The following is a 23,370-nucleotide window of genomic DNA, read 5'->3' as shown; positions in this document are numbered from 1 at the left end:
TAAAGATCTTCATGTAACAAGTGTCCTTCTCAGGACCCAGAAGGAAGGAAGGAAGACATGGCCATCGAAAACCTGAGTAGGCAAGTTCTGCTAGGTTTGTCCACATCATCACTGTCATAGTCACAGTTTTCTACTACACACTCTTCACCACACACACTAAAAATCAACACACTCCCTTTTTCTTTTTCTTTGGGCCTTCATTTATGAAGGCTCATATAACATGTAAAAACACGTATTAGGTAAATGTGTGTGTGTGTGTGTGTGTGTGTGTGTGTGTGTTTTATTACAGATGCCTCAGCCATGAACTCATGAACTTTACAACAGTTAAGATTAATGTTGTCTGCCATTCCACAGCCAAAGGGAGTTTTAGAAGATGAGAATATGTTGTAGGAGTTCTCTTACACATACAGACGCCACATGCAAAATCAGGAAAAACAAGAAAGGCCTCTAGTCAACTATTTATCCAGAGGTGACATCTGTGCATCCCACAGTGACTATGAGGAAGACACAGCCAAGGTCAAGTGACAAAAATGCTTTAACTGAATGGGAACTGTGACACATGGAGAAATCTAGTGCCCACAGAAATATCCAGTAACAGGCTGAATGTTAAAGTCTGCTAACCCAGGCTTAATACTGAGAAACCAAGTTTAATAATAAAAAGTGAGACATAAAAACAGAGATGATATTGGTCCATCAAAGTGAAGGCAGGTTTTCTAAAACCAGCTCTGTCATTAAGTAAACAAAATACTAGGAGTGCTAAATCTCTCGGCAGAAAGCACCTTGGAGAAGGCTCACAGTTCCACTGGCAGACCAAACCTTGTAGGACTCTGATTGTTTGCTGTGTCCTAGTCAGGTTTGCTTGGTTTTATTTTATCTAGTCACTATTATAGTATTTTTAGATGCTTGTTCTCTAATGAGAGAGAGAAAAATGAGTGTGGATTTGAGTGGGTGAGGAGGAGGAGGAGTTGGGGGAGGGGAATCGAGCTTCAATCAAATATGTGAGGTAAGCTATTTCCATAGACTTACAGGATGCGTTAGAGTGGATTTTTATAAAGCTCCAACACTACCCTATTCCTGAAGACAAAAGCATTTATTAATATAGAAAAGAGCATCTTAGAGAAACTCAGAAATTTAGTCTAAAGCTAAAACACATTGCTATTTAATCAGGTGGGAATGCATGACAAGTCTTAGCTGCCACTTCAAATTAGAACAAGCAACAAATTTAATGGATTTCCTTTGACGTTGTTCGTCTTACTAGAGACCCAATCGTGCATGAGTTCTTCCTAGCCAGCAAACTGATCTAGTACTATAGTTTATAATAGAAAGACAGTACAGCCCTTTATCTATTTTCTGGAGATAAAAAAGACCTTATATAAGTACGATATTATTAAAGAGCTGATAAAAATGAGACTAACACAAAAATAAATAAAACAGAGCCAAATTATGTGGAATGCCCACTTTGAAAATTTAAGATTTTAAAATATTGGAACAAAAACGAACTGAGAGCATAACGGTATTTATTCCTCTGCTTAATATAACTTAGTTGTTTTCAATAGTTGTGTGTCTCTTATTTGTGGATGTAAAAGAACGTTTGGATGACTGATAACTAAATATTTTACAGAGCCCAGAATAGAAGGTTTAATTACTGGGTCTATGAGCAGAGAGCGTCAACATTCCTAAAAGCTGGATTTGTGAAAGACCATCTGTTGACAAACTGCTGGGAAACCCACAGGGAAGGAAAAAAGTATAGCTTTAATCACCAGGATCCAAAACAAGGAAAAAGAAAAACAAGAAAAAAAAATTACTTAAGCAAACTGGCAGCCAAGGCAGTTCCAGACAGAACTTACTTTCAATGGTTATTATCCTAACATGTTATACTTAAAAATTGCCTGAAAATTATGCCCATGAAGTAATGCCATTCGGAGTGATCTGAGTCAGCTATCTAGGGTCAAATTACCTTTTTGGAAATGCAAATGAATCTATGAAAATTATAGGGTACTTAAAATTAATGTGAATTCATGAATACTTGGAGAGGAAGGAAATCCAGTTTTTAAGGTCATTGTAATAGGAAAGAGTAAGAAGCAGACATGAAGCAAGGGAATGAACGACTCGGGAGAAACTCAACCTAACACTGCATAAACCAAAAAAACAGCCACCTGCCGCTTCAGTACACAGAGCACATTTCACTTTATTAACTGACACCTAAACTGAAACTTCAACCTGTCGTCATCTGGAAAACTGGAATAATAATATCACAATTTATATTGATTTTTCAAACTTCATCCATTACACACACACACACACACACACACACACACACACACACACTGACTGCCTTCTGGAGTCCTGGGAACATGCTATGCTCAAGCTTATTTAGCCATCTGAATAAGGGACACAGGGTGTGCAGGGCCGTGTCTGCCATCAAGAGTTGAGGATTTTCTGCAGTGATGTTCAACCTGAGGTGTGCATCCAGCATCTTAGCAGATGCTCCCGGAGGCTCTTCCACTTTAAGCTTCACATGCTCACAAATACTACACTGACTCTTCTTCTAGGGTTTTACTTGTACCTGTTACAGGACTGAGAAGCACTGCTCTACAGTTGACCTTCAGCTATCTTTCTGGCCTCAGTACTCTTTTGTCCCCACTCTCATACTTAGGTCAGGTCAAACTCTAACATAATCCTGGCTTTTTCTGAAGTTGTCCACGTGTAAGTCTACAATCATGTGCTACTTTGGCTTTGAATACTTTTCTCTCTTCACTCAACCACCATTGCACCTAAACCCTATTTATATCACCCAAATATTACAAGTGAATTATAAGTCTGATTTCTCTCCCTCCCTTTTCCCCTCCCCTCCCTCCTTACCCGGGAATGGACACAGAGCCCTGTGCACCCTAAGCATGTGTGCTACCACTGAGCTATATATATTCCAGCCAGATCCTGTTAGGTAGATGTGGTCTCTCCCTAGTTGTGTCTATATAATTTCCTGCTCAGCACTAACATGAATGGTACCTCATGAATGTAAGATAAGGAGGGTAAGGCTGTGCTTCCTCATCTTTGCCTTTATTTCCTTCCTCATTTAGCCCTGTGACTTATATAGTATATGGAGTCTGGCATTAGAATACTCTATTTGAACATTAAGCCTTATTTATGCATTTAAAGCAGAATTTATTACAATATATAATAAATACTAAAATTTCCAGCTTTTCAGTGTTTTGTATAGCCATCATCTTTATCTGTCGTTTTCACCTTGTCCGGTTTCAGATACACTTGGTTCAAAAGTACAGTAAGTACTTTTAAAATAGGTATCATTCTAAATAAATGCAATAATGCTCCTGCTGGCTCCTCCAATCCTCCGACTCTGCCCAATGCTGGCAGTCACCTATCTATTACTTGGCTGTCTTGACTATCATATTGGGTGTTGTGACTGTCCAGCACTTATGTTCCAGTTTTCCTTACGTAAAAGGCTAATTCTACATTACAATACTGATGGCAGCTGCCTGACATCCTTCACCTCAACATGGAGACACCAAATCATGACCATGTTCACAGGAGAAAAGGGGAGGAAACAGTACAACTCTGAGAAAGACGGCATTCACAACTTTTGTTCAGTAAATTGCTATAACTGTTCCTGGTTTGAGTGCTGTTGTTAATCTGGTAATGTACACAATTTATATCAACTTTCACTGCAGGTACATATGTACAGGAAAACAGAATACACATTTGGGAACTATATCTAGTTTTAGGAATCCACCAGTGTCTTGGAACATGTCACCACAGACCAGGACCTACCACTATATAGTAGTCTAAAAGCCTATTCTATGTGAATATATAAATTAATATTAGACTAATATTGAAGTTGATATTCATGCATAGAAGAATTCTAGCCATGCTATATTTGAAAACAGTAACCACTGTTCTAAATTTAGAGTTATATCCCAAAATCAGTTGATCCAATGTATCTTTTTGGCAATAAACCAAATTCAAATTGTAAGGGATTCAGCTGGGTTAACAATGCCTTGCATGAACACTTACACATTAGGAAAAGTAAAGTGTTATTTGATATCCAAATTTTCTTAAGCAGTTTGAATAACATCCAAAATCAATTCACTAGTAAATATATCATAAGCAAAAGTTCTTTATACAAATATATACTTTTATGCAACAAGTAGGGTGTTGTCAAAGTATACAGATGCCACTGTTAAACTAGTCATTTAAGCCCCACCAATAGCAAACTTAAAAGTTTTTATGTAGTGCTTACTACAGGAGAAATTCAAAACATATTTCTTACAAATTAACTTACAAAGTAAAGTCAACATAAAGAACATGATAAAAGACTGAAATGGTGAACTTAGAATTCTAAGGTGCTGTAAATGACATTTTAAAGCATAAACTGGGAGCAGAATGGTGAATTTTATAAACATACAATTCTGAGATGAATTCCTCCTCAGTGGAATGCACCAAGAGCAGACACAGCACACACAGGAAAGGCAGCATCAGAGCTGACCCCATGTCACAGGCATGTGTGCTAGCTGCTGCTGCTGCTGCGTGCACCCCAGACTCATGGACTACTTCACAGAATTTAGCACAGAGCAGAGGGCTGGCCAATACCCTGCAGGATGCACGGATATAAAACACTGAGTGAGAAACTGGAGAACAAGATAGTGACTTTGTCATCAAGAAATGATAAAGTTTGCACAAGTAAGAGGCACTAGAAAAACCAAAGTTTAATGTCATGGGGGTTAAACGTTTGAAGTGTTCCAAGCCAGGAGAAGTCACATGATAAGAAGCTGTGTTTGGGTTTAGTGTATGTGTCAGAAAAGGATGAGAGGAAGGACTAGCATGGAAGGTTTGGATCTGACCACGGGCTAATTTCCTAGCTGTAGGGAGTGGGTAAGGAAAAGAGGTGGATCTGCAGTCTTAACACTTCCTAGATTTATAGGGCCTATAAGCGGGTACAGCACACTTGGCTTGGTTTAGCAAGTGCTTGGAAGGGGAAATATGTACGGACATGTCAACCAGTAGAAGGAAGCAGTATATCCATAGTTGCCTTCTTACTTCCTACTAAGTTTCTGTGAAGAGCTTTAAAGATTAACTGCCTCAGGATTCTACCAAAAGAATCTGAAATATCTGAACACTGGCTAAGGAAACCATCAAAAAACAAAATGACATTTTCAGAGAAACTTTATTTTAAAAAAAGAATCCCTAACTTGGTTGGGGAAAAAGTATGCCTAGGTTAACATGGAAACATCTTTCCTGCAGGCTTTGGGTAACTTCTCTAACGTGGAGGAAAAAGACAATTGCTACGTTTCACTTTCTGACTCCACTTACTTTTTATTTCTTAGTGGGAGTGGGGACTGAACCTAGGATGCCATGCACACCGGAAGTGCTCCAAAAGGCACATAGATCCACAGTTTCTCACCTTGCCATTTCTATTTTGAGACCGGGTTGCCTAGAATGACCTTGAACTCTTGCTGCAGCTCAGAAAGGCCTTGAACTTTGAGTCTCCCTTTGCAGCCTTGAAAATGGCTGGGATTCCAGGCTCATTTACGTTTAAACTAGAAGTCCCAAAGTCCTAGGAGGACTGGAGGGATGGCTCCAGCAGCTGAGAACACTGGTAGCTCTTTCAGTGCACTGAGGTTCAGTTCCCAGCACCCACATGGCAGTTCAAAACTGTTCAAAATTCCAGTTGCAGGGAATCCGTGGCCTTTTTCTGGATTCCACGGGCACTGCATGAATGTGGCACACATACACATAAGAAGGCACACATACGTATAAAATAAAAATAAATGAATGTGTAAATATGCCTGGTGACTAGCAAACATGATCTACAGCAGCATTTGTAATGGTTCTGCTCACTTTAACACAGGTGTATGACAGTGCACACCAGATCAACACCATGCACGAATACATCAGTTATGTCTAGAGAGGTGCTCACTCTAACACAGATGTGTAACAGTGCACACCAATCAATGCCATGCACAAATACATCAGTTATGTCCACAGAGGCCTTCTTATTGAACCTGAGTTGAAGTGTCTCAATGCATAGAAGGAACTCTACTTATTTTCAGCACAATTATTTTAATATGCTAACATATATTACCATTTATAGTACATAAAGTGGAAATTTAAGGAGAAAAACATCTGTCACTGAACGAACTCAGCTACCTAAAGATTCACTGCTAACACTGGAACTATTACAATTGGAAATGTATGAGATTTACAAGGAGTTTGGAAGCTACAGGGTTTACTGAAACCTCACCAGCGTTTGAGGTATGTGTTCTAGTGAAGGAGTCAGATGTACAGGTAACAGCTGGGAAAATACAACCCTCTCATCTTTCTCTAAACTGCAGTGATGACGCGGAAGTGAGTGTGGGCATCAGCGCAGAGCACACAGCTTGTAATCCTGAACTCCAACCTGGTCATCACATGCATCAGGCAGATGTCTGACACCAACTGAACCACAGAACGAATGTCCTATTCTGTCAGCTGTCTTCTGTTTCTCACTCCAAGTACAACCAGGATGTTCACTGTACTCCTAAACTAAAGTAAATAGGAGTGAATTTTAAATGCTCTCAGGACTTTGTCTTTTAGAAAACATAAAATGAAGAAGCATTGAGTATAATACAGAAAAATATCTTCACTCCAAGCACGTTACTACTTCAAAAGAGTTTCAAGTTTCTTGCTAGAGATGAATGATTCAAGTGGGTTCCCATTCATCTGAGTGGTTTCTACTCACTTACTAGGACAGAAACCAGATGATTTCCAAGGCCGAGATCTAATCTAATTTATTGAATCAAGATTTAATTCAATTTTCAAACCATCTATCAGAAACACTTTTTTTAAAAAGCTACCAGAATCAAAGGTGAGGAATCTATCTGACAAACCCAGCACACTTCCTGTATGTCCCCATCCCTACCTCGTTCTAGTGCATATACAGACCCAGCACACTCCCATATGTCCCCATCCCTACCTCATTCTAGTGCATATACAGACCCAGCACACTCCCATATGTCCCATATGTCCCCATCCCTACCTCATTCTAGTGCATATACAGACCCAGCACACTCCCCTATGTCCCCATCCCTACTTCGTTCTAGTGCATATACAGACCCAGCACACTCCCATATGTCCCCATCCCTACCTTTCTCTAGTGCATATAAAGACCCAGCACACTCCCATATGTCCCATATGTCCCCATCCCTACCTCATTCTAGTGCATATACAGACCCAGCACACTCCCCTATGTCCCCATCCCTACTTCGTTCTAGTGCATATACAGACCCAGCACACTCCCATATGTCCCCATCCCTACCTTTCTCTAGTGCATATAAAGACCCAGCACACTCCCATATGTCCCAATCCCTACCTCACTCCAGTACATATACAAACATCAAGAACCTGGAAACTCAGGCTTTTGCACGCTTGGAGCCATTGAGGATTCGGCAGCCAGAAAGGACAAACAAGGATCACCTGTCTCAAGTCCAACATCCAGTGCAGATGTGGTAAGCTACTATGTGTTCACATGCACCTCAGCTCACACAGCAGCCTTGGGACCCTGCCTGATACCGTGCTTTGTGACTGCTCCATATTACAACGTCACCGGACAACAACAATAACAAACAACCCAAAACAACCCAGCAGTTAATGTCACTGCTACTATAATGCTGAGTATTTGACGTGACTAACAAAAGGAAGGGGTCACCTACACAAGAGTACCTTCCAGCCACGTAATCACTCTCATGAATCTGGGAGGGCGATGGGAGTTACTTTTTGCAGGAATGGAACCACCGTTACTCTGTATTTGGAAGAGTGGTTTCAAGGAAGTGTATACCTATGTCCCCTCAACTGAGCACCCAAACCCTTCCATGTATGCTAATTTTGTGAACACAAATGGGAATATTTACAAGGTGAACACACACATATAATGCGGTTAGGACTAAGTCTTTGTGCAGTGATTTAGTAAGTGTGCACCTATGGACGTCTGTTCTACTTATTTTTGTGGTTTGAGTCTTCTAGACCTAAAACTTTGGGTTCCTTCTCATCATAAATAATGATGATGTGAAATTACTGTTTGTGTGTAGCTAGGATTATAATAAAGGCCATGTGTGAAAGCGAGTGTTGCTAGAGTAATTTTCAACATCTATATAATTACTTACTTCACGTCTGAGGCTCACCTAAGTGCTGCAACAAGGCCCAGAGTACTCAGCCCTTGGAATCTCCCTAAGGAACGGTGACTTGTTAATTCTCAGGAGAGAGCATGGCCAGTGTCCGTGTAGCATACAATCAAAATATCTCACATGCTTCTTAAAAAGGACTATGTCACTGTTTTCAAGAATGAAAGCTACAATAGCAATGTGGTGAAAATTATTTGTTTATTTTCAGTTATTTTTAATTCACGGGCTTATGTATTTTCAATGTCTTGTGACTTCACTAGGCTGAGAGCAGAGACAAGACATGGTGACACTTGATTTTGTAACAAGATGACCAGAGCTGTGTCCTTGGCTTCTCTGCCTACACTGTATTTGCGAACAGTACGTAAGGCTTCTCCAGACTGGGACAAAACAGCTCTTTGTGAAAGAACCACTGACTTTCCAAACACATTTGAGAAAGAAGTGCTTGCTGCCTTTTGTTCCCCTTGTTATGCCTGAGTCACTGCATTATCTGGTGCCCTCCCCACCATAAAATTCCACCTTGTGATAAAAGCCCTCAGTAAGGCAGTATTTCAGATGCTTCACAAGGCTGGGTGGTAGAAATCCACACCTTTTTATCATCTCAAAATCAGTGTTTATGTAACTCTCTGCTTCCAGCAGAAGAAACAATGATTATTTCACTGACAATCTGTCCTGCCAGTGTGTGAACACTGTTGGGGATGGAGGCCTGACTCTTCCCACTTCAACAGTTCTTCCAAATTTAATTCAGGTGGACTGGGAGGGAGGGAGTCTTCTGGACTTAAAACCTGAGTTCCTTATCATAAGTAATGATGGTGTAAAATTACTGTTTGTGTGTACCTAGGATTATAATAAAGGCCATGTGTCAAAACAAATGTTACTAGAGTAATTATCAATATCTATATAATTAGTTCACATAATATATTTAGTAGCCTGTTACATGTAAAGATGGAAAGTTGCTACCTTTACTAACCATGATGTAATTTTGTCAGAATATTATATTTCAATAACTTACTGTTTTTATTTTGACCACATCCAAAATATATTAAGAGTACAAGTCAATCAATGAGCCATTATTTCTCTAAGGCATATGAAATGCAGATATAATGATGTCAATTGCATTAAATTTTTCTGCTAATCAGAAAGACAAAGGAGTGTTAACTGTAAAATTAAGACTATACCAATTTTAATAAAAGGCAAAGATTGACCTTGCTTTTTTTAAACTTCAGGCATAGGCATGTGCATGGTAACCTAATGCTGATTGTATAAAGTATGAACTATGCAGAGGTCTTACAGCTGGTTTTGATTGGCTTCCTTTGTTTAACATTAGGAGTTAACTTCTAGAAGACACATACAAGTTCCACATCCTACAGGTAATGGTTGCCAGACGCAGACGCTCTTTCCATCACTGTTCGGTATCACAAAGAACATAGTGTGCTGGAAGAAGAAGAAAGAGATTCTAGAGGACCCTGTGACACACAGGCTCTTCCCAACTGTCCTGGCTAGCAGATCCCTCAGTGTAGGCAAGGGGAGACAAGAGCTTGACAGGGGCGTCTTCCCCATTGACCCCAACTTTATGTGGGAGAGAAGGGATCTCTCACTGAACTGGAACTTGCTGACTGGGGTAGACTGGCTAGCCAGTGAGATCCAAGGATACATATGTGGTTTCTGCTTCGCCAGCACTGGGATTACAAGCGTAGCCACCACACTCAGCTATGTCCATGGGTGCTGTGGTTCCAAGTACGACCATGCTGCCTTTTTATGTCAATTGTGGGGATTGAACTCAGCGCCTCACTCTTCCATGTCAAGCATTCTATTAATCAAGTCATCTTACCAGCACCCATTTTTATACTCTTAAAATACAGTGCAGTTGGTTAAATACTTTTTTTAAACTAAATTCAATACTTTGAATTAACTCCTTGCTGTCAGGATGATTATGTTGCAGCTTTCTCAGTTCCAATGACTCCTTACAAGCATCTATGAATAAAATCCATGTTCCCATCAAGTCCTGGGACCCTACATGCTCAATGTCTTGGCAGGCCACAGAAATAGCTCTCTTGCTCCCAAACTAATCTCTGTCAGATACTGGCCTATCCTCTACAAATCGAAGGCGGAACTGAACTCCGAACTTTATGTAGCTCTCCCCTGGCCCCAGTACGGGCTGCTGCTAGTCCATCCTTCTCTCCATCAGCTCGTGTCGGTCATGCTGCTCTCTGCATGCGCACTCCTGTCTGCACTGACATCCTGCCTGTGCCTCCTCATGTCTCCGCATCATCTCAAGTCTCCACGTCGTGAGACACCACTGCTCCTGCCTCCACAGTCCCTTTCTCATTTGTTAGAGGAAGCCGTTTCTCACTCTTAAACCACTGTGACACACTGGTAAATGTTATGTCTTCAGAAACAGCACGTTTATTGGTAAGTACACCTTTTCCACTAAGGGTCGGAACCTCTTCTTTGGGACAGAAGCCAGTCTCTACAGTACCTAAGGCAGGATTTCATTACTAGAGGTGCTTGAGAAGTGTATCTAATAACAAGTAAACGACGGGCTGGAGAGATGGCTCATTTCTTAAAAGCACAAACTGCCCTGTGGAGGACACTGGTTTGGTTCCCTGCACCCAAAGGGAGGCTTACAACCATCCACAACTCCAGTTCCAGGGGCTCCACTGCCCCCTTCTGACCTCCTTGGGCACTATATGCCACACACAAGCAGGCAAAACACTCACATGCATAAAATAAAAATAAATAAATCTTAAAAAAATAAATAAATGAAACCCTGTTATTTCTTCAAGGGTAAACTGCCAACACGTATGGAATATATAAGGATATTTTTATATATGTAATGCAATGTTACATTATTGCTAGAAAAAACCATAAACTTAAAATGAAAGAAAGATGAGATTAAAAGTGACATAACTATCTTTCTGCCTAAAATATCAAGCAATTTAAGGACATATTTTTTGGGGAGAAAAGAAGAAATCAAAACACTCCTGGAAAGGAATAAAAAAGGCCAATAGTGAGCCAAAACTTTGAGGAATTCTTCAAAGACAGAAATTAAATAAAATCAGATGGGTAGAAGAACTAACTGAAAAACCACAATTTAAAACATAAGAGAGACAGGACGGTCAGGTAAGTAGGATCCATTCCAGAGAGGCTGCAAACCGTACAGCGGAGCCAGCGATTTGGTGACTGACCTTGGACGGAATTAATGCTCTCTGGAGAGCTGAGAAAAGCCTGTGAACAACTGAGGCCCAAGGCCAGGAGCTAGTGCACCCAAAGGCTGCAAGTCCAGAACCTCACAATTCTCTGCTCAGTCTTAGGCAGGTTCTTCACTTGGTCTCAACATCAGATCATGCTATAGCGTGTGTAGCCCTTAGCTTGAGCCTGGATATGAGCGTGAGTGCCCACACACAAGTATTAGATACTTCTTCACAGAGGGAGAGGTGGGAAGAGGATGGGACAGATCACAGAGCGCATCACTTTCCACATGAAATTCTTTGCAATCAGATCATTCTAGACTTCAAACTGGAAGACCAATGAGTTAGAAAAATGTATTGTTGAGATAAGGTATGGAAGATGATTTATAGAACAATTAGTTTGACACACAACTTCAAGATATTTAGCCATAACAAACATTAGAAGAGTCTATAAATACTTACTTTCAAAACTGTAACTCACTACTTTATTCCATCACAGACTATACAGTATATACAGTATGTAAAAAAAAAACAAAGATAATTCCCATCTACCCTGAATGAGAGAAATGAGAATAAACCCTAGACAAACAAAAAAGCATTCAGCATAGACAGAATACTGAATAGCAATAGATGCAGACATCAGAGTGAAAAATGAACTTGTACTACACTTGACTGACTCTACCCAATAAAATACCGATGGGAAGACTTATTTGGCAGTCTTGAAATAAAATAAATCACATGGCTAGAAATACTGAAATTAAAGATAATTATGTTTGTTAGCAAAACAAGCATAAGGATCTGAGTTTTGATGGCCAGCATACACATAACAGCTGGCGTGGGGGTAAAATGTCTACAATCCCAAATCAGAAGAGTTCAATGAGAGACCCAGAGAGCACAAATGAGTAAATATTTCATGTCAAGCTGATATGCAATAACATGCACACCCATACACACTCACCTCACATGCACATGTGTGCAGACCTACAAGAACACATAGATATCTCCACACATACAAACATTTCAGAAATAAAGATACTAAGTACTGAAAGCATTAACAATTAGAATCCAGCAAACACTACATTAACTATACATTAAGATGAAGGCAGTGCGGGACAAGAATATTTCAGTATCAGAAAACCTACTGGCCCTAAACCAAGAGTCAAGGGGAAAGAACTGTATTAGCTACTGTACACACGAAAATACAATGTGTCTCCTGCTGCCATAGATGCCTTCCACACACTGCACAGCCATTTCCTGTATTAGCTACTGTACACACGAAGATACAATGTGTCTCCTGCTGCCACAGCTGCCTTCCACACACTGCACCGCCATTTCCTGTTAATATTTAACATTTACAAGTTAATAATCGCAGCCCTCTGATAGCAGAATGGGTATGAAATGCAGCAGTCCCTAAATACAAGTTCTAAGATATCAGAAGACAGCAACCTGCTTCCCACTAGTACCAACTGACTAGTATACCGCTTAACAAAAAGATGGTAAAGCCTTTTCCAAGTTAACCCAAAATTTCCACATGGATATAACTAAAATATACATAAAATCTAATAGAAAATATAGCTAGAAGCTATAGCTAGGTGGGTTATTCATGTGGCTCAAGATATATAAAAGACATTTGTCTCACCAGTAGCTAGTACTATGCAATCAACACAGCAGTGAGGCCCCACAATAAGTAGTTGCTTAGGCAAAAATACAGGATGCACACAACTCCTAGGTACAAAGGTCCTCGGTGCAGATAAACTGATTGGAGCGCTTCTCAAAAGCTATGTGGTAATACTTATCAATATACTCATTGTTCAGTGTTACACTTTGGGAAATCTGCCATGAAAGGCTACGTGCTACGAGGCTATCTTCAGAGGCATCACTTATCTGAAGTAGTAAAAAACTCGAAATGTCCATTCAAAAACAGCTGATTAAGTGACGGTAAAGCTATACTCTGATACACAAATAATGAAAATAAAATAAGATTAAGACTAGAAAGCAAGAAAAAACAATGTGATAATATCATGATGTTAAAAGGAGAAGCAAATAGCAGAATGTGAAAAACATTTACATTACATGATTCCAATTTCATAGGATCATGGCGACGGACCACTATGTGGTTCTAACTTTTGCCATGCACTTGAGGAGAGTGGCATAGGATGCTACAGAGGAAGGAAAGGAGATGGAATAGGGAATAAAGAAAACGGTGCTAGGGAGATGACTCAGGCAGTGCAGGATTTGTCATGGGAGCATGGGGCCCTGAATCTGGATATTCAGTACCCACATAAAAAGTAACCCCAATCTTGGTGCTGAGGAGACAGGGAGGGTTACATGTGCTGGCTAGCCAGACGAGTTGAATCAATGAGTTCTGAGGTCAGGGAGAGAAACTGTCTCAGAAACCAAGGTATAACAAGCAATTGGGGAAAAAAAAAAAAAAGGCAGTGTTGACCTCCGGCCTCTCATGCATACATACTCATGTGCCCCCATGTACACACAGAGTGGCCACAAATGGTATTGATGATACGATCTATTTATTAAATGACAGTTTATGTAAGCACATGATGATCATGAGTTAAGGCAAAGGATGACCATCAAAATGTTCATGATGACGTCAAATTGAGTATTACTTTAAAATCTGATAACTTTCTTGTTTTATGTATACTACAATGATCTGGGTGTACCAATATCACTGAAAAACAAAAGCTACTTTCACTGTGTCAAAATCAAAATGAAGAGGGCTACAGATGAGTGGAGACAACAGATAACTGCATGGACACCTCAAGAGGATGAAAAAGACACTATATATTTAAGTCCCAAATTTAATCAGCTAATACAAATAAAATGTAATCATTCTGATTCCAGTCTTCCACGAAGTCCATTTTTTCACGATAGTCACTTACACATCTGCTAGCTCATACATTTATCTGGATTCATGAAGCTTCCCTAAGTCAAGTAGCAGGAAGAGTGAGCATGTAGAAATTACTTGTACTTGCAAGCTGCAACATGGGTAAGTTTGAAACAATGAAATGCAAAGTTCATGAATTTGAGCAAATAAACACACAGGCTCTTGTTTGCTAAATACTCATATTAATTAGAAATCATAATATCCTCAAAACATCTCTAGGTATAGTGTTCCGAGTAAGCATCCTTTACATACAATGTATTATGTGGTAGTAGCTGCTGCTGCAAATCAAGGGTTTCTTCCACATTACTTTGGTTTTCATTGGAAAATGTAGAAGGTCTTTCATAATAAAGTCGATTTAAAAAAAACAAGGAGACTTATTTGAACATGTATTATCTAATTTTTAAAAACCCTTAAAAATCTGTCAAAAAAAACCTTTTAAAACAAGTACATCCTCAATCTCCTATGTCCAGTTCTGAAACTTTATCTTAACAATAATATAGAGCATTTCAACTGCTGTTGTGTAAAATGTTCTTTGCATTGTTTTTTTAAAGAGACAGAAACATAATAGAACGTCCAGCTTTTGAAAGTTAAAAGCGAGAAAAGAATCTGTTTCTCCCACTGCTGTATAAACTGACCTTGGTGATATGGAAAAAGAGAAACAAAATGATAAGAGCGTTACTCACTTTATCCAGCATAAGGTTTTAAAGTGTCAGTGGTCACGCTGGTCACTGAAGTACTTCAGAGCCAAGGACACTGGTGGGGCAGATCAGGAACGACAGATGAGGAACAAGAAGGAAAGAGTCCTAAGTAGAAAGGCAGCTGTCACAGGCTCCTTCAGTACCCGTGCCGTCTGCAGTGGCAGGCACTGGAGTCCTGTGGAGAACCTATGGAAGGTGTGGGTACCGTGTGGTGAAGCACAGCTGTGGGAAGAGTAAAGCGTCACAAATGCCTTGTTACGGAGAAGCAATGTACCTGTCGGCTAGTATTCAGAAAACGACAGTAGGTAGGGACTGCGGCTCACATGCAGATTTTATTTTAACTATAGGTACACATATAGAAAACAAAAGAAAAGCATGTGATAACTTAAAATGTGTACTGGATAAATAGTAACATAACTTCACAGTGTACAGCCACTTTAACACTATCAGTATTTAACTAGATTATAAATTATGATTGTGAAGCAGTAAGGTGAAGCTTTCAGTTTAGAAAACGACATTTAAGTAGACTGCAGAACAATGGCTCTAATCAATTACAATGGTGACCAAGAATAAGAATGCGCACTACTGATCCACAGCTACTCTCCTCCCTATCACATCTAATGCAACACTTAACTGTCCTCATTTTAGCCAAGCCCAGAGACAGGAGATGCACGTTCATCTGGCGACCAGGACACCACACTTGTTTTTGCCTGGGTCTTCTTTTCCTCAGTTTGTGTTAGGCAGATCACAGGGGACACCGCAGGTTCTTCTGTCTTCTCTCATTCTTTTATCTTCCTAAGTGACCTCACACTATAGTAGAACTCTGCATAGCTTTTACATGCTCATATCTATGGTACCCTTATTTTGTTCTATTTACCACTCATCACAAATAATATATTTTATGCATTGATGGTCTGTCAGCACTCTGCATGGAGCATCTATAATAGATGCCATGTTTGCGATAATATGGGCTCACTGCATTACATTTCGATAATTCTCCTAAGATTTCAAAAGTTATTTTATACTTATTATTTAATTAAGGTTGTCTATGATCAGTGATCTTTCATACCACTGTTGTTCAGTGTTTGGGGAAACTGAACTGTGTCCACGTAGAGCAGACAAATTAAATACAGACTGTGTATGTTTTGACCACCCCATGGTCCAGTGATTTCAATGTTTTCCTCCCCACCAGCCTCTCTGCCTCCAGACATAGGCTAATCATACTGCAGTTAGGTCATCTACTACCTCCATCAGGCCTCTATGTGTTCCAATGGAAGGAGGAGTCCCACATCTCTCGTGGAACTCAAAAGCAGGATGTGGCTGAGCTTCGGGCAGCAGGCATGGTGAAAAGTGCAACAGTGCAAAGCTAGGAAATACAAAACAAAGATCCTCTGGGAAGATATAGGAGCTGATTCAGTGGTTGCCTGGGTGAGGAGGAGGGCAGTGCCCCCACTGCTAATATGGATGGTGTTAGGGCTTTGCATGGGGAGAGGAGACTGCACAGCACTCTCTAGAGCAAAGCCTGATCCAGAAAGAGACTCTTCCTCTTCAATTCAGTGAAGGCTGAGGACAAGAAGACAACACAGAAGGAAGTTTGCATCTACCAGAGTTGGATCCATTAGGCTGCTCTTATAAAAGCTGTAGCCAGTTACCCAGGAACATCCGTAGTTTATATGGAGATGTCATCTAATGACTTCTCATATCTTGAAACACCAAGTCAGAGCCTAGTTTCTATGTTTCAAGACAGGCTGTCTCTCTCATTAGGGACTAATATAGTTGGTGACTCAAAGTTGAAGCAAAGCTTGTTTACCATTCGGAAAATCCTGCGACACTTATGAATTATACCAAATCTACGCTGCCTGTGTTCCGTAGATGGAAAACCAAAACATGGATTACCACATACCTGCTTACAGTATGATGACTGATCTTCTAAGATCGCTCTGGAGACCCACTCACTACTCAGGAAAACAAAACAAAACAAAACAGAATGGCCTGACAATGCACTTGATCATCCAAGAGCTCTGACAGAAATATCCATTGAGCTTAGCATTTTTCTTAGTTGCCTTTTCAATTGCTATGATAAAATACCGTGATGAAGGCAACTTCTAGAATAAATATTTTATTTCAGTCTTATGGTTCCAGAGGGTCAAGGTCCATAATGGCAGGGATAGATGGCTGCAGACGATGAGGCTGGTGCTGGAATGTGAGAGCTCCCATCTCGAACCACAGCAGGAAGAGGAGAGTGCACCGGAAATAGCTACTGGCTTTTGAAAGCTAAAGTCCAGCCCTGTGACACATGTTCTCCATCAAGGCTGTCATAAGGCTCCTCAAATAGCCACCAACTAGGGACAAAGTATTCAAAACCCGAGAATATGGGGGACACTTCTCATTTAAATCAGCACAGTATTGTTTCCATGCTGGCTAACATCCATTCTGCAGCTCATGGATCAAAGGACACTTCTTACATTCAAGTTCTTTAAGTAAAATGCATTGAGAAGGCTGCAGTTGAGACAGGTGGGGGCTGTTCTAGTGGTCCAGGGAGAGTAAACAGAAACTCTTTTGGGGAGAATTCACTGTGTAGTATGACATAGGGAGCATTCTTTATTTGTAGGGGAGGTCAAAGTGTCAACATTAACATAGGTTGGAAGTTGATGCCAATCTTCATGGATGACTTTGAAGGGTATGACTTTGAAAGGATGACTTTTAATGAGGAGGTAACTGCAGAAGTGGTGGAGTAACAACAGGAATGGAATTAGAATCAGAATATATATATATATATATACACACACACACACTATATATATATATTATATATTATATATATATGTAATTTTTCTGGTCTTGTGATAAAAGGTCTGGAGTGTAGTTCAATGCAGAACATTTACCTAGCATGCAACAGTAAAGACAAAGTCTGAATGAAAGAGCAGTTGCTCTTCTTGCTGAGTAAAGCCAGCAGCTCTTAAGATGGAATCTACATGTGGTGAAGATCTGTGAACACCACTGAGATGACAAGAGAGGAAGACAGCCCACAGTCTCGGTGGACAAGGCAGCATTGGGGCTGCAGAGGACTATCCCAGTATCTAAAGAAGTTCTACTGTGAACCAAATGCTATCACATGGCAACTAAAAAGGATATACACATGTTCTGTGAAAGTTCAATGCGACTGTTTCATTGTCCTCTAGAAGCACCCAATCTTCAGCAGTCAGAACCCTGGTCAATCATCAGTGATCAGCATGAAAGCACTAGTCTCCACACAAGATTACAGCTTGTTTCTTATTATTTGTTAGCAATATTCTATTTTTATTATCTTAGTAGGTTAGTACATTATTCCTTTAGACACAATGGTATTGCAGATTTATGGACCACTTTTGCTCTGAGGGTATCCCCTAACATTCAGATATTAAAAGGTTAGTTCCCAACACATGGCATGGAAATGGTGGGACTTCAGTGGGGACACCTAGAAGACACTTTGGTAAGTCAGGCCTCCAACCTCATGGATGGATTAATGTTGGTGTCACAATAAGCTGTGTCTTGTAGGAACAAATTGGTTCCCTAGAGCATGGGATGTTATACAGAAGAGCGAGGCTGTCCCTTCCCTGGTCACCTGCTTACTGTCTTGCTGTGTTCTTTTCTGTATAAGCTAGTGCCATTTGTCCTAAGGTCCTCACCAGAGCCCAGCAGATGCCAGCTCCAGCTCTGAACCTCCAGAACAGTGAGCTTAAAAAAACAAACAATCAAACAAACAAACAAACAAAAACCAAAAGCATCCAAACCTATGTGTTTCGTTATAGCAACAGAAAGTAGGTTGAGACAAAAGAAGCATAATTCTTATATACATTGGAGAGAAGGAGAGGGACAGAGAGACAGAGAGCTTGAGAGAGCACTAATGAACCCCTAGGACTTGCTGTGTTGAGCTATGTGGTCTAGAATCGAACCTGACATATCTCTAAGGTATCCCTGATCTACCTGAGCACAAACCTTGCTCATGAATTCTCGGTATCTATTTAATTGCCTACTCAACTATTTGTAGGTGTCCTGTAGTCATCTGAACTTGAAAAATATCAACATCAAACAATACTTATGGTGTCTGCAAAACTTATACATACCTAGCTGCTCAAATGAAAAGCCGACATGACCCATGCTGAAACTTTGCAGCCTAATCACCACCAAGTGGCCATATCTTTGATCATGGTATAGAGTTCTGATGATCTGATTGAAGACCATGTTCCTGTGGGTGAAGAAACTGAAGTGTATATATAAAAATAAAATTACTAAAGAGGCAAAGAAGGAGACATGAAGGCACTGGGCTCAGATAGAGCTACTTTCAAAACCAACATGCCTGAGCTTTGGTCAAATCCCCTTCCCTGCAAAGGATGAGGAAAGAGTTTACCCTTAACTCGGCACATCTCTCCACATCAGTCTCAGCACAAGATTCAACTTGGGAATCTGATTTACCAATCAATGTACAACAAAACATTTGTAGTCTTCTCCCATGGACAAAGTGAGAGTGAAAAGCAAGGTATGCAGACCAGGCTGCAACTACCTATCACAGTTCGCCCCCATCGCCTGCTCACCCTGCTCCAGACACTCAGGCAGTTCTGGCTGATTCCAAGCACATTCCAGACTCAGGGTCTTCATGACCCTGTTCCCTTATTCTGGAATATGCTATGTACGCTATGCTACTTTTCTTTCTCCAAACTCTGCTTGTACATCCTTTCTTCTGCGGAATCCAGTTTTATTGATTCCATGTCTTGCCCTGAGTACAGCTGAGGAAACAGTGCTCTTTGCATCACAGATGAATCCTCAAGACTTCACTGTTTTTAACAGTTATACCTTAACAGTGCAGCCAAGGAACCAAAGCAATTTCAGAAGGTTTTACTCTTGGGCCTGACAAAACATCAAACCAGAAACTCTTCTAACCTCATCGCCAGCTCTAGCAATTGCAGTCAATGTTGGCACCTGAACTGAAAGGGGAAAACTTGGCAAATTTCCACTCAGTTGTATATGAGTGCAATGCCTTGCTTTTTTAAAAATTTGGCTTCTAAGTAAAACAAGAAATTTAAGCAAAATAGATGTCAATCAATTTCCAAATAAATAAAGTGAATATCTACTCATATTGATAAAATGCCAGAAGAAAAACATTCCAACTAACACTCTATTTTTCCTACTTTCAACAAGAAGACAATGTTTAATTAAACATTCAGAAGTAGCTACACACATACATAAGGTTATGTGGACAGTATTTACAGAATGCTCCAATTCCTATTTCAACATAAAGGGTCTGGGACATTTCCAAGTTAGCAATTTAAATTGATTTAAACTATGGACAATGTCCCCTCCAATTATTATCTGACATGTAACTCCTGGATGTAAGTGACAAGTTCTTCTCAGAGGCTTCTATGTCGTGTGCTAGAGAATAACTACAGAAACTGGGCAACTCATTCTAAGAATATGGTTCATTCTAGAATGAACTTCATAATTCTGAAAAATAAGTATTCAAACATGATCATATATACTCCGCAAAATGTGTAACAACATAAGCAATATACAAGAACTGATCTGAAGTGCTCATGACAACTACTTTCTGCCTATCACTTTCCTTACATTTTTCTACATTTCTCTAGGCATCTTTTCTGGGAAGCAATATAAGCCTATTCTGTCACTTTATACTTTAAGTCTATCTCAAATAATGTGTATAATAGCAGATAACCAATAAGTGCTCATCAAAGGAAGAACAATTTCTGGTTGTCAGGGAAGATGCTCGTGAATAATAAAAAACCATGGATGAGATGAAATAAGAGAGCAGAAGGCTCTAAGAACATTGTAACTGCCATAACAAACAAAACTGACTACTCTGTCCTACATTTAAAACGCTCAGTTCTTAAATAAAAGCACAATGTTCCTTTTGAAGAGATATTTCATTGTTTGAACACTCTGAAGTTTACAACAAACAATTCTATTATGAACGACTTCACATTTAGTTTCTTTGCTGACTTGCTAAGCTTCAACATAAACATTCAATCTTAGTGAAAAGTTTATCCAAATAGTAATTGCTCCTCACTTTACCTACAGAATCATGAAATGAAGGGCTAGAGAGATGGCTCAGCAGTTAAGAGTGCCTGCTATTTCAGAGGATCTGGGTTCGGTTCCCAGCACCCATCTGGCTGCTTACAACCATCTGTACCTCTAGTTCTAGGGGTTTCAAGCCTTCTTCTGGCCTTCATGGACACTATACACGTGTGATGTACATATGCAGGCAGGCAAATGCTTATACTCAAAAATAAAAGAATCTTAACAGGTTTCATTAGACATCCTAGCCACCTATACCTCTGCTATAGTAACAACTAATGCATAAATTTACTACAAATTAGACAATCTGTTTTCATTAATTAAAGACAATCTGAAACTAATCTAGATCTGCAAACACAATCACTACAACATTTGGGGCTTTGAAACCCCCGCTTCCAAGTGTGGTTGCATCTATATATGGGGCAGTGGCAACTTTGACAACAGAAGCTTTCTGAATGTGCAACAACCACAAATTAACTCAACATGGAACATGAGATGAATCCGAGGTATTTCTGTCAGTACTTACTGGTGCTATATGGTGCAATCCATGGTAACCACGTCCCCGAGTAGTCCTGCTGTCACACTAAGGAACACCAACACTGCCCGGAACACCTTGGCTCAGACTGGAGACTAACACCAGAGCTGCAGTGATCGCCTGCACATGCTAAGTTGTGTGCTTCCAGAAGCATGGGGCTTTAGCAATGGCAAACAGACCTCTACTGTCTCCTGACAACCACTCCTTAGGGAGGATCAAACTAGTCTATCCATGGACTGTGTCAAATGTTTGATTTTAAAAATTGTGGTCTGACTTGAAGATCATAAATCAATTTTGGTTTATAATTAGAATATAATTCCCAATAATTTCTACAATAGCCCTAAACAAAACTGCCATTTTGTACCCCATATTTTTGCAAAAAAAATGTTTTCAACATTGATTATAAAACTATATTATCAATCAACTCTGAAAAATGTTGAAGATGTTCTATGAATGCAGTGTTAGATATTCCTGATTAAAATATTTATGTAAAATTTAAAAAGCACAACAAATTTGCACTAGTTTGAATATTTTTTAATAAATGGAAAAATGTATGAATACAAAAGAATTGCTTTAGTTTTTAATGATTTATTGTCAGTGAATATTTGAATTGTATTCCATATATATGCAGGTAAGGTCACGTACAAATTTTTATGGGTGAAAATGGATCACAGATGCATGGGAAATGTAAGAAGCCCTGACCCTTAGGGATTCAGGATATACACTTCAGATCTCCCAAGCAGTCCTTGCTTTATCCTACTCCAGAAATAAAGTTCACAGGCTGGCTTCATTTCTTCAGTGCTTGCATAACTGAACGTGCGTTTGTGATCTCGATGACCCAAGGAACAAACTCACACAATGAAGTCACCCGCTGGACCCGGGCGGGGGCTGAAGAACTGCGCGTATTACACAATACCATTTACAAAGCAGGTTCTAAGAATCTCTGTTTCAAAAGCTCCTTTCACATCCTTCCATCAACCTAGGCTTTATGTGCATTTTCTCAGATTCAAGGGAGCCCACCAGGTGGTCTATAGTGGTGTCACACAAGTAACAAGATAAACTGTGACTCTAGTGGAGAGAATGAGATGGAGCAATCAGTGTTCAGGTGTACTCCTAAAAATGTGTTGAATGGAAATCTATTTCCACAGCTACTGATAACTAGAATTCAATATTTTGATATCAGAAATAGTGAACACTAGGTGTCAGTGTAAGAAACGAAAAACTATTTTTAAAAACCTGTTGTTTCCAATCAGGTGCATAATGAAGACTATCAGAAGCAGCTGAGACCACATTTACTTACAAGTGCATAATTCAGCTAACAAGCCAATCTTCCCTTTAAGCACAAGGTCATGCTCCAAAACGACCAGGAGTGTAAAGTCAGGGAGAGCTGATTATTAGATGTTACAGGTGATCTGCGACCTCAACTATAGGAGGCGCAGTAAAATTTTACTTCTAAGAATATGTTTTAAAGACAATCTTACTGTGAAGAAATAATGTTGTTTTTTTTTTAAAAAAAATACATAACATGTTTAATCCTAGGTATGGTCTAAAAGTTTAATGCTATATGATTTAGGGTAGGAACATTACTTCAAAATATTGCTGGGTAGTGTTTAAAGGTTATCAAGCACAAAGTGGTTGTCTAATATTTGAAAGGCTCCAGGTTCCAGGTCCATTATAGCAAAACCAGACCCCCCCCCAAAAAAAATACTGAATTGAAATCATTTTCATAAATAGAGGGCCTCCACATAACTAATATCTAGGTATTAGTTAAGCTGCTCCGGGTTAGGGGCACAAACCTGTAATC

At 39.8% G+C, this 23,370-nt stretch overlaps 1 protein-coding gene across 6 annotated transcripts in view; it reads right to left on the bottom strand.

Annotated features, from left to right (window-relative positions):
- Supt3h (SPT3 homolog, SAGA and STAGA complex component) overlaps window positions 1-23,370 on the bottom strand; it is a 355,460-nt gene that overhangs the window by 144,756 nt on the left and 187,334 nt on the right. Inside the window, exon 2 of one of the 6 annotated variants that reach the window (XM_052745409.1) lies at window positions 14,948-15,017. The exons of the other annotated variants lie outside the window; for them this stretch is intronic. Coding sequence (XP_052601369.1) covers window positions 14,948-14,959 — 12 coding nt within the window. The 5' untranslated portion in view covers window positions 14,960-15,017. The remainder of the gene's footprint in view (window positions 1-14,947; window positions 15,018-23,370) is intronic. 6 annotated transcript variants of the gene reach the window in all.

This window comes from Peromyscus californicus, unplaced genomic scaffold (genome assembly GCF_007827085.1).
Source record: "Peromyscus californicus insignis strain IS unplaced genomic scaffold, ASM782708v3 Scaffold_19__1_contigs__length_69161282, whole genome shotgun sequence".
Taxonomy (NCBI): Eukaryota; Metazoa; Chordata; class Mammalia; order Rodentia; family Cricetidae; genus Peromyscus; species Peromyscus californicus.
Note: the sequence above shows the minus strand (reverse complement) of the source record. Positions and strands in the feature narration are given on the sequence as shown.